The sequence below is a fragment of the Cynoglossus semilaevis genome, chromosome W, assembly GCF_000523025.1.
Source record: "Cynoglossus semilaevis isolate Cse_v1.0 chromosome W, Cse_v1.0, whole genome shotgun sequence".
Classification (NCBI taxonomy): domain Eukaryota; kingdom Metazoa; phylum Chordata; class Actinopteri; order Pleuronectiformes; family Cynoglossidae; genus Cynoglossus; species Cynoglossus semilaevis.
Window position 1 is genome coordinate 14,168,977 of NC_024327.1, and position 16,723 is coordinate 14,185,699.

Below are 16,723 nucleotides of genomic sequence, written 5' to 3' on the forward strand. Positions count from 1 at the left end.
GGCAAAGAAAAAGCCATATCTGAGACTGGCCAATAAAAGAAAAAGATTAATATGGGCAAAAGAACACAGACATTGGACAGAGGAAGATTGGAAAAAAGTGTTATCGACGGACGAATCAAAGTTTGAGGTGTTTGGATCACACAGAAGAACATTTGTGAGATGCAGAACAACTGAAAAGATGCTGGAAGAGTGCCTGACGCCATCAGTCAAGCAAGGTGGGGGTAATGTGATGGTCTGGGGTTGCTTTGGTGCTGGTAAGGTGGGAGATTTGTTCAGGGTAAAAGGGATTTTGAATAAGGAAGGCTATCACTCCATTTTGCAACGCCATGCCATACCCTGTGGACAGCGCTTGATTGGAGTCAATTTCATCCTACAACAGGACAATGACCCAAAGCACACCTCCAAATAGTGCAAGAACTATTTAGAGAAGAAGCAGGCAACTGGTATTCTATCTGTAATGGAGTGGCCAGCGCAGTCACCAGATCTAAACCCCATTGAGCTGTTGTGGGAGCAGCTTGACCGTATGGTACGCAAGAAGTGTCCATCCAGCCAATCCAACTTGTGGGAGGGGCTTCTAGAAGCATGGGGTGAAATTTCTCCAGATTACCTCAACAAATTAACAGCTAGAATGCCAAAGGTCTGCAATGCTGTAACTGCTGCAAATGGAGGATTCTTTGACGAAAGCAAAGTTTGAAGGAAAAAATTATTGTTTCAAATACAAATCATTATTTCTAACCTTGTTAATGTCTTTACTATATTTTCTATTCATTTTACAACTCATGATGGTAAATAAAAGTGTGACTTTTCATGGAAAACACAAAATTGTCTGGGTGACCCCAAACCTTTGAACGGTAGTGTATATATATATAGGCTTCACCTGTGTATATAGGTCAAGGGTCAATGAGCTTACCAAACAAATTTTGTGTTCCAATAATTAGTGCTAAAGGTATTCAAATCAATAAAACAAGGGTGCCCAAATTTATGCACCTGCCTACTTTTGTTTAAGTAATTATTGCACACTTTCTGTAAATCCTATAAACTTCATTTCACTTCTTAAATATCACTGTGTTTGTTTGCTATATGATATATTTAATTGAAATTGCTGTTCCGAACAACCAATGATACATAAAGAAAAATCTTGAAAATTATCAGGGGTGCCCAAACTTTTTCATACCACTGTATTTGAACTACCTCACCAGGCTATAGTATACTTTGTGTATGAGTGGGCACTGTCAAAGTGGAGCAGCCAAAGCTGAGTAGAAGCTAGAAAATTTCACTGGAATCTGCTAATGACTAAAATTTATAGCACAACGCGCACACGTACTCATGAACATGTTGTTGCACAGAGCTTAAAAGAAAAGAGGGGAAAGATATATAAGAGGTGCAGTGATTGCAGCAGTGTTTATGGGGGTAGGAGTGTATTAGTGTGGGTATTTTACCTGAGGAGGGGTCCACTGCCATTCTTGACGGTCCCTCCTACAATCAGTTCTTCTTGCCAGTGCATGTACTTCCTGGACAGACCATAGCAACCGCCAGTCAAGGTGTGAGCTACGTCAAATGACTGGTCCAGAAAGAAAAAACAACATTTGTGAGACTGCAGAAGAAACATGTTACAGACTGCAGAAGAAACATGTTACAGGTACATGTTAAATACACACACCAGGGTAGAAATGAGAACTCTATAAACACAAGATTTATCCAAGTGTGACATCTTTGCTTTCTTTGTTCTAGCACATGTAAATCTGTAAGCTAACTTGTGGCTATACCTGGACAAACCAATTATTGCAAAGGGATTTTGAAAAAAGTTACCTTTGTTTTTTAGTTGTTAAGTCCATTGGCTTAGTTTAGGAAATTTCTAGATTTTTTTTTTTTTTTTTAATTTTGGGCTACTTTATAAATGATGACTTTTGATGTTTGGTTTTAGCGGTTCTTTAGCTAACTGTTGGTTTTAATTTTTTTTTCTCTGCTGCTTTTGGCCAACTATTTGCAGTACTAAGCTTACTATTAGCATTTCATTATTTTTCTTTATAGAGCCGATTGTTATCAACTTCTGAAAGAGACTGACACAAAAACTATGCCAATGAAGTTATGTTTTACCCATATTTAATATATCTGAACATGTTTTTATAGCTTAGCTAGTTTAGGAGTAGCTATTTGCTATAACTAGCCATAGTTAAAAGCTAGCTTTTAACAGCAAATCACTTTTGATTTATGTTTAAACTACAATTAGCTAACATTTAACAGTGGAGCTGTTGTTTTTTTTCTCCAACTCTCATTTACATATTTACTTTTAATAAAATCAGTTTATTTTTACATCATCTTAAAATAATTTTTCCTTCACTGGTCTACAGTAAACAGGTGTATCACCTGTAATATGGCAATAGACATGGTATAAAAACCTTGTTTTCCCAACTGGCTTTAACGTACAGTTCAATCACATGAAAACCATAACTTATACTACCTTGATAGAGTTCTTATTGGGTGCTGTGATGGGGCAGTCAGGGTCAGCAGGGTTCAGACAGGGTCTATGCATGTAGCCGTGCCCCACGTCTGCCTTTTCCAACATGTCCTCAAAGGCTTCCACAGGGAAATTTGCTTTACGTAAGTCCTCAAGAAAATCCTTGGGGTCAAAGTTTGTCCACTGAAGAGGGTCTTTACCTCTGCAAAGATAATATTTTAATTTAATTTCTACATATTTCTAAATGCTTAAATGAGTTAGCATAAAAGTAGTCTTTCCCAGTGCCTGTTTGCCCCCTGGTTTGAAAAGACCAAAATTGTTTTTTTTTATATTACATTTTATTTCCCTTTTAAATCATTTGTATACAAATAGTACCAAAAATGTCACCAAAATCTCTAATTAATCCAGCTTCATAAAATAATCTAAATCCCACAGGACACCAGATTCCTTAGATGCCAGTTGGCAAACAGTGAGCAGTGAGAGGACATAATGTGTTCACTTCTGGAAGCTGAACATAATCTCTTTCTAGTTGAGTGACAAAAGCAATAAAATGGAGACCAATTCCCATCAGGCAATGGACAATTGCTTAATTCCTGCTCCAAACAAGTTCATTTTTTTCTACAATTGCTGTAGTGCACATTCCAGTCTCCTGCTCTCTCTCTTTCTCTCAATCATTCTTTCTCTCTCAGACTCTGTCATTCTGTCAATCTCCTTCTTTCTCTCATTCAGACCACATTGTACATGCTTAACCAGGCTTGCGTTATTTTTCCCTTTACCAGAGCAAAAAAAAAAAAAACAAACAAACAAAAAAAATAAGATGAAAAACTAACGGTCCCTTAAAAAAAAAAACAAAACATGCATTTGCAATGATGACAATGGCACACGGTGTGTGCATGTACACACACACATGCAGTGATGCAGGTCAGTTATTACTGTAGCAGCAGGCCATTAGCAACAGAAGGGCCAGACAATGATGTGAGGGCCAATGCTGGAGAGAAACGATCGCTAGCGATACGCATGCCAACAACCACTATAATAGAGCCTTCAGAGGAGAAAGTTTGAGAGATGCAGACCCACACACAGGCACACACACACACACAAAGCATGTTTGGGCAGCCTTTCCTATAGGGGTAAAAAGATACAATTCCACTCTTTCTGGTACTCATGCTCTCCATCATGGAAAACATGACATTGACTTTTAGGATTCTACTGCACCTTATCATTAATTTACTGCCAGGTTCAACTTTGTGGAAAGCTCAGACTGTGCAAAACTGTATTTTTGATTATGCCATTTGATCATGTTAAAGAATGAGGCTTTGGGGTAGATGAAAAGGATAAAACACCGGACGGACACTGGATGATGCTATACTGCTCTTGAGTTTTATAAAAGAAGTATAAAAGAAAAGAAGTCCAACTTACGGGAGGTAGACCATTCCAGACTGGAGCTTGGCTCCTTCCCAGAAACAGTCCAAAGGGGTGATGATGAGGCAGGGGTGTAGCTTTTCTATGATCTAATTGGATATTAATTCAAATGAACACAGTAACAAATGCACGATCAAAAGAACTGTAGAAATCTGATTGTAGCAGATGGATTACAGGTCTTTTTTTTCTTTTTCAATTTTCTTTGCATCTTACCTGATCCATAAAAGGAATTTCTGTGACTAATTCTCCTGATTTGTAGCATAAATGCTCTAATTTCCAATGTCTGCAAAGAAGAGATATACTTCTAATTAGTCATGCATGAACATCCACTGCGCTGACTGCGTTATTGTAAAAGAATGCCGTCTTTATGTATTACGTTACTGTGACCAATGCAGTTATACTGTATATGTAAAATTAGTGCTGAAGAAATGGACAAGAAGAAAGGCCGTTATGTCGACATCAGTACAATCCACATCACCTATTATAAAGGTAAACATGAACCCTGCTGGCTCGGAGAGCTGACTCCAGATGCTGCGCTAACGCCTCCACTGTTAGTACGTTGGCTCCTTCCTCCCGTGGTGTCTGGATCATCAGCTGAGGGTTAAACATGGCCTCTTCACCGATCTTCTGCCGTGTGTACTTAAGTTCCTGGTTCACACGTCCGCCAACTAACAAAAAAGACAAAAGATCGCAGGGTAAAAATTTGTAGCAAAACAAGTAAGTTAAAATGGCTGGAAAATGTGTTCAAAGATATATTGTGTTCCTCTAGAGCTGTTGGAGGTCAGGGATTATTTCAAGAAATTAAAGAAAAATAAAAGAATATCTGTAAATATTTTACATTTATCATAAATTATGTATCTAAATAATGAATACATTTCTCTCTCACACATTTGTCATGACACACAAAGGCCCACTGGCCAACTCAAAAAGCCTTGAATCCAGAGAAGTAACACCACATTAAAACATCCATGCTGTCACAAAGAAGCTCAAACGTTCAACAGAAGAAATTACCTTCATGTGAGTGTTTTTAACGAAGACAGTCTCAAAGTTCATGGTTGTTCAAGTCTTATGCATGAGCTCTGAGTGCTTAGTAAACTGTGGTTAGGGAAAAGTCTTTAGGTCATTCAGCTGTCCTGCATCACCTCAGGGCAGGTCTGACAAGGTCCATCCAAAAAAACACGAATCCTACCCTAGCGAAGGCTGACTGTGTGAAAAATCTGTAGCGTTTCATGGATTCATGCAGCAGCAGGAAGATTGTATATATTCAGCTTGTTGTAATGGCATTAAAGTTGAACATAAGCATGCTTTTCTGCTGGGCCCGACCACCCAGTCAGACCAGTGGAACAGGGAAGGAGGGGGCCATGTCTTGGGGCATTAGAGAAAACACTTTTTTTTTCCAGACCCAAACAGCATAACCATCTGATCCTGTCCATGTTTGTAATCAGGGCTCGAATTACCACGTGCATGCACCAGTTTGTGCACGTAAAATTGGAGCAGTGCATGTAATTTGGTACCCAACTTGCACCAGGGCAAGGAGCTTTTTCTACTGGTACCACCGGTAGAATTATCCAATAAAGAGCTTAAAATAAATAAAATAGCGGGGCGGCGCGGAGCGAACTGTAGACCAGTCTTTTTTCGAGGTGCTGCTTTCAGATGTACCAGTATCAATTATAGCGTACACGTGATCCGGTGGGGCATGCCACATTGGGAATTGTTATAAAGCGATAGCGATACACTGTCATGTTTGGCCCAGTGCTGCAGCTGTTTAAATACCATAACAAAATTTTTTATTAACAAATTAACATTTTTACATATAGAATGTCTTTGTTTTTGTGAATTTATTTGGCCCCACAAAATCATAGCAAGTTTACCACAACAAAAGGTATAAAATATTGTGTTAATTTTTTTTTTTTTTGCCTGACTTAAAACAAAGTGTCACTGACTTTAAAACTCTCCCCACACCAGCTATCTTCTCTCACACACTCACTTCTCCTTACCCTAATATAACCACCACTGGGAATTAAAGACAAAGTAAAGGACAATCTTACCAATATGTTGACTCTAAATACTTCAGTGTTCTCCCACAAAGATAGAGCCTTGTTATGCACCTTTTAATCCCCCATTATGAGCAAGTATTAACATCCATTGAAAGTGAATTATTTGTCATTGGGACACAGCACATCACTGCACACAACAAAAAGTGACCTCTGCTTTTAACCCATCACCAAAGTGAACAGTGGGCAGCTTTAAGCGCCTGGGGAACTGTGTGTGGGCAACTTGGCAGCTGGTGGACTTGAACCTAAAATGTTCCAGACCCAAGTCCACTTCCTTAACCACTAAGCCACCACTGCCCGATTGTATATTGACTAATGTTAAACCTGAATTAACCCCAAGATCACATTAGAGTGCAATGGATGAGACAAGCGAGCATCCAGTTGCAGGAGTTTCCAGTTGATGGAAAACACAAGCCTATCAAGGTCTAAATGTCTCCACAAAAGCTGGTCTCCAACAGCTGCAGCGGGAAGAGCGAAGGCTCTCAGATGGCACAGCACTCAAACTGACAACTTGTGGAGTATGCATATTAACTTATGTGATAACTGCCTTTGATGTTACATCTTACCAATGTCTTACCGATGACTGAGCTGACCCACGTGAACCATTACATCAGTTTTTTTTTCTGTTTAAAGAGTAATGCAATTATTGGTTCTTGAATATTTCTCAAAATATATAGATTTTCTAACATATCAAAGAAAACAATACATCAGTTTATAGTGGACATTAAAAAACGTTACAAATGATTGAGAAGAAAATAAAAACTAGAGAAAAGGTAGAAAAAGGGCCATTTGTGTCACTGTATTGGAGCCCTTAGTGTGGGTATTCAGCCTGTTGCATAACATTAACCACAGCCCCCCCTATTCTCAGAGTAGAGGAATAGGAGGTGGTGGGATGAAGGAAGAGAAAGTAGGTTTCTAAAAAACTGACATCACCACCCTTCTTTCAATCCTCAACTGCCCCCCTCGCTTTACACTCATTTTCTCTCTTTGGTCTATTCAGCTCTACGCTGTGATTGGCCGGATCATGATGGCAATCAGTTTGGCCTCCCTCTCAGGCCAGCCCACCCCCAACACTTCATGCCAACTTTTGGTCATTTCCATGTGACACACCACAGTGCAACGCCACCCCCCTGCACACATCTCACGCCTGATAACGGAAGCATCACACATTCTGTCCTTCCTTCCTAATGGAAATACCATGGAAAATAAATCTAAATCAGAAGGTATGCACCTATACTGTGCATATGCTGTAAACAAAATTACTGTCAACTTGTTTTACATATTAAATCAAATAAAAAAAAAATCAAATTTTATTTATATAGCCCACATTTACAAAATACAGTTTGTCACATGGGGCTTCACAGGGTTGGTAACATCCTCTGTCCTTAGACCGTCAGCCAGGGTAAGGAAAAACTACCGAAAGAGAAACCCTTTCAACAGGGAGAAAAGAGAAAGGGAGAAACCCTAGGGAAAACCAAAGGGGACGGATCCACTCCCTGGACGGACAGACGTGCAATAGATGTTATCAGAACAAACATTGTACAAAAACAAAAAAACCAATGAAGGAAAAAAAAAAAAAAAGTTCAAGTTCCGGTTGTGGATCCAGTAGTTGTCGCAGTAGTGGTAGTGGCAGTAGTCCTGTGCTCCTCCTGTTCACCGGTGGCAGCAGAACTGTAAAAGAGTGGGACCAGTTTCCTAAGTGTATACATGGTGGTCGGTATGAATATAGGACAGGACAGAAGAATAAAGTAAGACCGTAGAGTCTGTGTCCTCATTATAAGTGCAAGATGAAGTGAAATGAAATGAAATGCAATGCAATGCAATGCCCCCCAGCAGTCTAGGCCTATAGCAGCATCTTTTTAGACTGTTCTAGTCGGGGCATGTTTAATCTAATTTAGGCTATAGGCTATACTATACAAATGGGTTTTGAGTCTCACTTTAAAGGACGAGACAGAATCTGACTCTCTTACTGAGAGTGGGAGCTGGTTCCACAGGAGAGGAGCCTGGTAACTAAAAGTTCTACCACCCGTTCTATTTTTATTTATTTTAGGGATGACCAATAGATTCGAATTTTGGGAGCGCAGTGATCTATTTGGTTTGTATGGGGTAATTAAATCACAAATGTATAATGGGGCTTGATTATTTAGGGCCTTGTATGTGATTAAAAGTATTTTAAAGTCTATTCTACTTTTTACTGGGAGCCAGTGTATTGAAGCCAAGACGGGGGTTATATGTTCTCGTCTTCTAGTTCCGGTCAGTATGCGTGCTGCCGCATTCTGGACCAGTTGAAGGCTTCTTAAGGACTTATTGGGACATCCTGATAGTAGCGAATTGCAATAATCCAGCCTGGAGGTTATAAAGGCATGGATTAGTTTTTCAGAATCTGGTCGTGATAACATTTTTCTAATGGATTTAATGTTACGTAGGTGGTAGAAGGCTGTTCTACAGGTTTGGTTAATATGTTTTTGTAGTGATAAATCCTGATCAAACAGGACACCCAGGTTCCTTGCTTTACCACAGGGGACTGGGGTAGAACTACCTATGGTTATAGTTAGATTTGACAATGGTGCTCTTATATGTTTAGGCCCTAAAACTATGACCTCAGTTTTTTCTGTGTTAAGCATTAGAAAATTCTGGGTCATCCATGTCAGAATGTCTCTAAGACAATCTTGGATTTTAATTAAGGGGTTTGGGTCATCTGGCCGTACCGATACATACAATTGGGTGTCATCTGCATAGCAATGAAAGTTTATGTTGTGCTTCCTGATGATGTTGCCTAGTGGCAGCATGTACAAAGTGAAAAGAATTGGGCCAAGCACGGAACCCTGAGGAACTCCATAGTTCACTTTAGTGAGTATGGAGGATTCCTCATTTACGTTAACAAATTGAAACCTGTTCGACAAATAGGATTTGAACCAGGCAAGTGCTGATCCTTTAATCCCGACATCTTTTTCCAGCCTATGTAACAGGATCTCACGGTCAATTGTGTCGAACGCTGCGCTGAGATCCAGAAGGACCAGGATAGACGCCAGTCCCTTATCAGAGGCCACGAGAACATCATTTTGTACTCTCAATAGTGCAGTCTCTGTGCTATGATGGGTTCTAAACCCAGATTGAAATTTTTCAAATAGATTATTGTCATGCAGATGATCACACAATTGGGAAGCGACAGCTTTTTCTAAGATTTTAGAAATAAAAGGTAAATTTGAAATGGGCCTATAATTAGCTAGAGTGCCAGCGTCCAGAGAAGGCTTTTTAAGTAATGGTTTAATTACTGCTATTTTGAATGCCTCTGGGACACAGCCACTCAGTAGGGACATATTTATTTGTTGTAATATTATGTGACCTATTTGGGGAAGGGACTCTTTAACTAGTCTAGCTGGTATAGGATCCAGCTGACAGGTGGTTGATTTAGCAGCGGAGACCAGAGACCTTAGCTCGGGGAGATTTAAAGGGTTAAATTCATTTAATTGTAAGATTGGAGTCACCATTGTGTCTAGGTTATTCATGCTAAACTGCATTTTGGTCATGTGTGGAGGAAGGAGGTGATTAATTTTATCTCTGATTTTATCTATTTTGTCATTAAAAAATGTTAAAAAGTCGTTACTACGCAGAGATAGAGGTATTTTTGGGTTGATTACATTTTGGCTCTCTGTCAGCCTAAATGATTAATTGGTCAGATATACATCAGGCCTGAGATAGATTTCTACTGAAACATAGTTCAATCACGGATCAAGAATGTACAGTAGTTAAATAAGAAGAGTCAAACACAATTTTGCCGCTCAGTTTTTATTTGGTATGCCAATGACCACACAGCTTAGCATCTTAACAAGTCACCACCTTTTACGTGTAATCTAATTCTAATTCAGCTGCTACTTAAAAGTACCTGACAAAGCTTTGATTGGCAACAGGATGCCATTTGTTGCCTCCAAATGAGGAACCAACAGTTTTAATGATATTGATTTATCATTTCATCTGAGAGTACTGAATCCATTACTGTGCTGTGATTTTGCAATGATGATGATGATGATGTTGATTTGGTTTTATGCAGTCACTTAGCACAAGTTGACTGATCAGAAAATGACAGAAAAGTGATTAAGGTATTTTCCGGACTATAAATTGCTCTGGAGTATGGGTCACACCAGCGAAAAAAATGCATAATGAAGAAGAAAAACATATATAAGTCGCTCCGGAGTACAAGTTGCAGCAGCCAGATAGAGTACCCTTTCGTAGCTGTCAGTTTGAAATAACAAACATGTAAAATTATATATTTTAATGTATATGTTGCCAAAGGATGAAAAACTTGCAACACTAATTTACTTTTTTGCAATTATATTTTATATATGTATATTTGCAACTTTTTGGAAAACAGCTTTAGCTCACTGTTCTCACCTTATAAGGTTGGCCATGACAACTTTGTTGACCTCTTTAACATTGACGTTCACTGACGTTCTAACTTTGATAGCTATGAGTATAACTTGGGAGAACAGAAAACATTCATTGTATATATTGCAATGCAGGTGCACACATCTGTAAATGTGAAGAAAAGCGTCAGTGAGCCCCATTCTCTCTCTCTCTCTCTCTCTCTTTCTCTCTCTGTTAGTTTTAGGGAGGAGGGGATTGCCACAAAGGAGAAGTACAACGCAAGAAAATCAATTGTTGACTGTTATGGGAAGAGACAGAAAAGAGATTGAAGAATTACCATATAGGTATTAACATTTCTACTGGGCGGTCAGACATACAGGTCTGAAGGCTTCAATCCTTTTATTGTCAGAATCAATTACATAAATGCATTACATTTGTACACAAAAGCACTTTGTAGTTATTTATTTGTGGAAAGGAAAGTGAACTACTTGTCATTGTGACACAGCACACAGAAATGTAACCTTTGATTAAGCGTGTTGTAACTTGGCAGCTGGTAGATTCAAACCTGCAACCTTCCAGACCCAAGCCTGCTTCCTTAACCACTAAGCCACCACTGCCCCATGTAAAATACATTAACCTATTTGTAACCACATCAATTTCAGCAGAACCACCAAAGCAAAAGAGATTTAAGTATATGGGTTTTGGGGCTGGGACACCTAACCAGTTAGTTCTGCAAATATCTTTAGGAGGTCTGATACAGCCCCTTGCTGATTTTGCAGGTTTGCCCACTTACAAAGAATGCAACGATCTATAATTTTAATCATATATATATTCTAACAGCGAGAGACTGAATCCCAAAGAAAATTCCAGAAATTCAAATCATATGAATTGACATCTCCAATCCCAACTAATTATCTACATCAAATACACCTGCCTCACCTCATTCTCTGTATAAAAGACACCTATCCACACCCAAACAACCAGTGTCCAACATCTCCACCATGGGCAAGACCAAAGAGCTTTCTACGGACATCAGGGACAAGATTGTTGACCTGCACAAGGCCGGGATGGGCTACAGGAGAATCGGAAAGCAACTTGGAGAGAAAAGATCAACTGTCGGTGCAGTAATCAGGAAATGGAAGAAGCACCACACCACTGCCAACCTCCCTCGATCTGGGCCTCCACACAAGATCTCACCTTGTGGGGTGTCCCTGATCATGGGATCATCCCTAAACCACAAGGGGGGAACTGATGAATCAACTGAAGGCAGCTAGGACCACAGTCACAAAAGAAACCCTGCTCAAGAAGAAACATGTACAGGCCCACGTGAAGTTTGCCATTGACCACATGGACAACTCAGAAGAGGCCTGGAAGAAGGTGATGTGGTCAGATGAGACCAAAATAGAACTTTTTGGGCTCAACTCAACTCGCCATGTTTGAAGGGCAAAGAACACCGAGTCCAACCCAAAGAACACCATCCCCACCGTCAAGCATTGGGGTGGCAATATAATGCTTTGAGGGTGCTTTTCAGCCAAGGGGACGGAACACCTCCATCGCATTGAGGGGAGGATGGACGGGGCCATGTACCGTGGAATTCTGGACCAACACCTCCTTCCCTCAGTGAGAGAGCTGAAGATGGGTCAAGGATGGGTGTTTCAGCACAACAACGACCCTAAGCACACCGCCAAAGCAACAAAAGAGTGGCTGAAGAAGAAGCACATCAAGGTTCTGGAGTGGCCTAGCCAGTCTCCAAACCTGAATCCAATTGGAAATCTTTGGAGGGAGCTAAAAATTCGAGTTGCCAGATGACAGCCTCGGAACCTGAATGATTTGGAGGCTGTCTGCAGGGAGGAGTGGGCCAACATCCCTGCCGAAATGTGCCCCACAGCACCAGCATTACCATATGTATGGATCCTCTTACCCCTGATTATGCTAATCACCTGTCCGATCCCCGCAGCCTCCAAAATGGGTGTATTTAGCAGTCGGCTGGCTCCCAATGCATCCTCTGGGTCCAAGGTGTACATTCACACACTCCTCAAAGGGCAGATTCTTCCACGTTGCTGCCTTCATTCAGGTCCTGCTCAACCCCCATCACCCCACTCGACAAAAAAAATCCTTTTCAATGCCAAGGACTCAACAAGCAGTAGAATGAGTAGGAGAAAAACCCTGAACCTCTGTTTTGTATTATGTGTGTGCATGTGTAAAGCAGTCCTATAAAAAACCTGAGATGTCAGGCAATGATGTATTAACTGTTGTTGGTGACCAAGAGAAATAGCTGTGCTACCATAATGGTAAGTGAGGAAAAGCCCAAGACAAAAAATATTTTTTATTTTATTTTGATAAATCTGTTTGGAAAATTATGCAGCAGCCAATTGGTATATCATCTTTTTTTAAAACTCCAGCTCTACAGGTGTCAAAAATATCAGCCTCTCCTGTGGGTGTTTGTCAGTTTCAAGGCAATCAATCCCTTCTCCTTGCTGCATTTTACAGCTATGTGATTAGTCACAACCAAAACAGACCGTGATACAAATCTTAGCAGCCAATCTCGACCAACTATCTCTCTCTTATTTCCCAGCCCACTGTTTAAGCTACAAGTCTCACATCTCTAGGAATGTTAATACAACAGAAATCACGAATACAAAACACTTCGTATACACATCTTTGTATTTTCACTTCAAGAATATGGACATTCAAGGAGCCTGGAAGATAGTCATTTCTCAAGACTACCATTTAATTACGTTTATAGCAACTCCAAGAATTACAGCCATTTTTTTTCATACATGAAGTCAGTAAACATTTCCCAAGGAGGGTTTATGGTTTCCATCACAATAAACGATCTTATTTAGCAAAAAAAAAAAAAAAAATTGAAATTAAGTGTATGACCAAATGAGTTGACAGTACAGTAGAATGTTTAGTGGGTAAATACTGCAAGATCCCATGCAGGGTCTGTAATGTATACCTTATGTAGGTGCAATGGGTCGAGTGCTGCTTAGGAGCACTCGGTGTTATCAACCAGTCTCAAATTAATAACACAACCAGTCTCATTAAAGTTATCTTTAATTATTATTTTAACCTACTAATATAGCAATAATGTATTACTTGAAGTATTACAAATATACTAAAATCAATAGTATCCAATAACAATTAAATATCTGAAGGATTTTGAGAGTTCTTGGCAAATTGGGTGGCTTCAATGAATAAAGTAACAACACAGACAAACACAGTTTACAAAAATAATCAAATTTATTTATACAACACTGTCAAGTTAATGACGGTGATTGAACTCATAAACAATGATCATTATAACAAAACAAGGCGTGTGTATGTGTGTGTGTGTGTGTGTGTGTACTTATGTGCGTGTGTACACGAGTGGTCGTGTACGAGAGAGAGATGTTGCCTCTTAGCCACCAAGCAAGCGACTGAGCCCTTGAGGCGTGTTCACATACGCGACTGCGCAGTGGAAGAAGAACTGCGAGGTAGAAGGAACGGCAACAGGAAACACGTGAGGCGTGTATGCGCTCACGGAGGTGTGAATGGGTGTTGTGTACGCGCACCAAGATGCGCTCAGGTACAATGAAACAGTGCTTGTGATGTTATCAAAGTATATGGGGGAAGGGAGGCGTACCGCGTGGTCTACTCCAGACAAAGGACTTTGTCGGAGTTTTCCTGATCCCAATACTGATAACGTTCCAAGTTAACACTGAAATACTGACGGTGTACAAGAGTATAACACCGAGTCAGGAGGTTAGAAAAGAAGTGCATGCAACAGCCTAGCTATAAAAGCAGCACAGATTTCAGACAACAAAATTCAATATGCGTACTTAAACTGTCCCTAAGTTTAAATAGCACTTAACAATACTACAGATTAACTAACGTGCCCAAATGCCAGCCTTACTGTAGTGAACGTCTGCTCGTATTTAGAGGGTAGTGGAAAGTCCGTGCTTCTTGGGTCCTTGCCAGAGCTGGGGACGTCCGTCTGGTTCCACTGTGTCCAGAGAGTCCTCTTGGTTCCGAAAGTCCGTTTCAGGAGGAAAAGTCTCTGACTGTCGATGTGCCGGTTCACACGAATACCGTTAGAAGGAATCCTGTCGCTTCTAAACTTTTCAATAACTGCTTTGGTCGCAGCGCTACGTTACTTGTGTAACTTAATTACCGGTTAACTCAGTTAAGAAAAAGACGCTACTAGTGCATTTATCACCGTGGGCAATGGTGTCTACAAAAGCGCGTTGGTTCTTAGTCTTCTGAGACGAGCAGGTTTTCTCTTTTCATCGAGGTCCTACGGAGCGAAAGTCCTGAACAGAGAGAACGATATTGGGCTGACCCCCCAATTTAAAGGTTGCGGAGGTTACTGATCGTGACGTATGTGGATTTACCGGAAGCAGTGGAATTATGGGAGTTTGAGTCCTTGAAAGGACTGTTGTAGTACCTACATATCCCCCCTTTGGTCTTAGGGATATGACAGAGTCGTAACCCTGAGAGCACAAGGTTGTACAGTCCATATTCCATAATCCATTGTCATCCATATTGTCCATTTAGTCCTGTAAAATCTCAGCAGAAGTTGAGTCCTGACAAACAGTTCAAGGCATGGGCATTTGGGCAAATACCAGGCTGTAGGCATTTGGGCAAATACCATGCTATACACATGTGGGTACATGATAACTCACTACCTGACTAACACGTTCATGTACCACAATTTAAAAATACCCATTAACTTCATTTCTTCACATTGGAAAAGAAAAGGAATGAAGGAAAGGAAAGAAGTGTTAGTTGTCAGGGGTTAGACCAAATTATCGTTCACCCCCCTTTTGGAGTGAGGACTGCTAAAGGGTAAAGTTTGTTTTAATTGGTGTGTTCATTCGTTTTTAAGAGGGGTCTGGTCTCTATTAAACCTGTCAATAATTTCAGCTAACTGAGCCTTTACAGACTCCAATTCTGAGTGGAGCTCACTCAGTTCGTCTGAGTTACAGAAACGAACATGCCTACCCCTATGCTTCGGATCACGCTCAGACTGTTTCCACCATCTCTTGTTTGACTGTTGGTAACCGTCTCGTTTCCAACCACCTTGGTCTTTACGACCTCTTTCACGGGGTCGGTTGTTGTAATTATTGTTGTTGCTGAAGTTTTGACCATGGTTGTTCCTGTATCTATTTTGTCTCCTTCCCCACTCACTTTGGTGATGGGGTTTTGGAGCAGGGTTTCTCCAGGTGTGTCTCCCTGGTGGAGCTTCACTCCCTTCTAAGTCTAACAGGGAATTTCCTGCATCCTGGAGACTAAAGACTCTGGGTTCGTCGTCAAGTCTGTCCATTGGTCTGACGACTGTCTCCCAGGTCATCTGGGCTAGCTGCCTAATTTCCCTCATGGAGTAGTAACCCTGTCTGCATGTCACTGTGACATGGTTGCGTACACTTGAGTGGAGGTTGTGTAAGAAGAGGGATTTGAAACCTCTATCTTCCTCCAAGCCTGGTGCACTGCTACCCTGGAAATATGCGTTGCGTAGCCGTCTATAATATTCACGTGGGGATTCTGACCGTTTCTGCTCGATTTGCATAGCACACAACATTGCAGACGTCTCGTCAGTGTATTGCTCGTACTCTTCCTTCAAGTACTTACGAAGTCTCGTGTAGCTATCACGGACTTCTGGGGTTAGTGTCTCTATGAAAGCCCGAACATTGCTGCTAGACGTCTTCCAGATTAGCCTAAGCTTTTCCCGTGTTGTGGCGTTTGGCAGATCTACAAGGCATCGGTCAACTTCCCGTAGGTAATCATTAACATTAATGTTTTTATTATCTGGATCAAAACGTTCAATGTCCTGCGCTAGCAGATCAATTTGACGTATACGAGGTTCACGGGTTGCCTTTCTACGTGACCTCCTTGATCTTTCTGAATATTCACTTCATATCGGTGCATCTTTATGACACCTTGTGTGTGCATGTGTGGTACTGCTATAACTGCTGCTCCTTTTATATTCTATGACATGTTGCAGGAATTGCAGTGAAATATACTGCTACACACGTAACCCAGAGGGGATAAAAACCTTCAATGAGACGTACACAGTGAAGAAATGTTCATAGCATGTTTACACCAGGAATTCTCCATGCATTGGTCTGAGACGCATCAATCCTCACCCTGATCTCTCTGCTGGTGTAAGGGTAAGCACTGAAACCAACACAAACACACTGCCACTACTATACTCCAGCTTCTTTCTTTGCTCTAGTCCCCCAGCACACACACACATTGCTGTTTTACACTTTTTCCACCCCTCTGGCAGTCAGCGGTGTGAGGGAGGGAAGAGAGGAAAGGGTAAGATGGAGGGGGAGGAAAGAGAGGGAGGGAGGCCAGACCACCCTGCTCTCATGGCAGGGCTGAGTGTTTACATTGCTGTGCCTCACTCTGTAGTACATTTGGCATTCTGAGGCCACTCTTT

The 16,723-nt window shown here is 40.9% G+C and overlaps 1 protein-coding gene across 1 annotated transcript in view; it reads right to left on the minus strand.

Moving 5' to 3' along the window:
- LOC103397246 (protein patched homolog 1-like) overlaps window positions 1–16,723 on the minus strand; it is an 84,405-nt gene that overhangs the window by 56,802 nt on the left and 10,880 nt on the right. Inside the window, exons 3-7 of the mRNA XM_008335464.3 lie at window positions 4,359–4,548; window positions 4,094–4,163; window positions 3,878–3,969; window positions 2,462–2,660; window positions 1,440–1,561 (exon numbers count right to left, since the gene is read on the minus strand). Of these exons, the coding sequence (XP_008333686.2) occupies window positions 1,440–1,561; window positions 2,462–2,660; window positions 3,878–3,969; window positions 4,094–4,163; window positions 4,359–4,548 (673 nt within the window). The remainder of the gene's footprint in view (window positions 1–1,439; window positions 1,562–2,461; window positions 2,661–3,877; window positions 3,970–4,093; window positions 4,164–4,358; window positions 4,549–16,723) is intronic.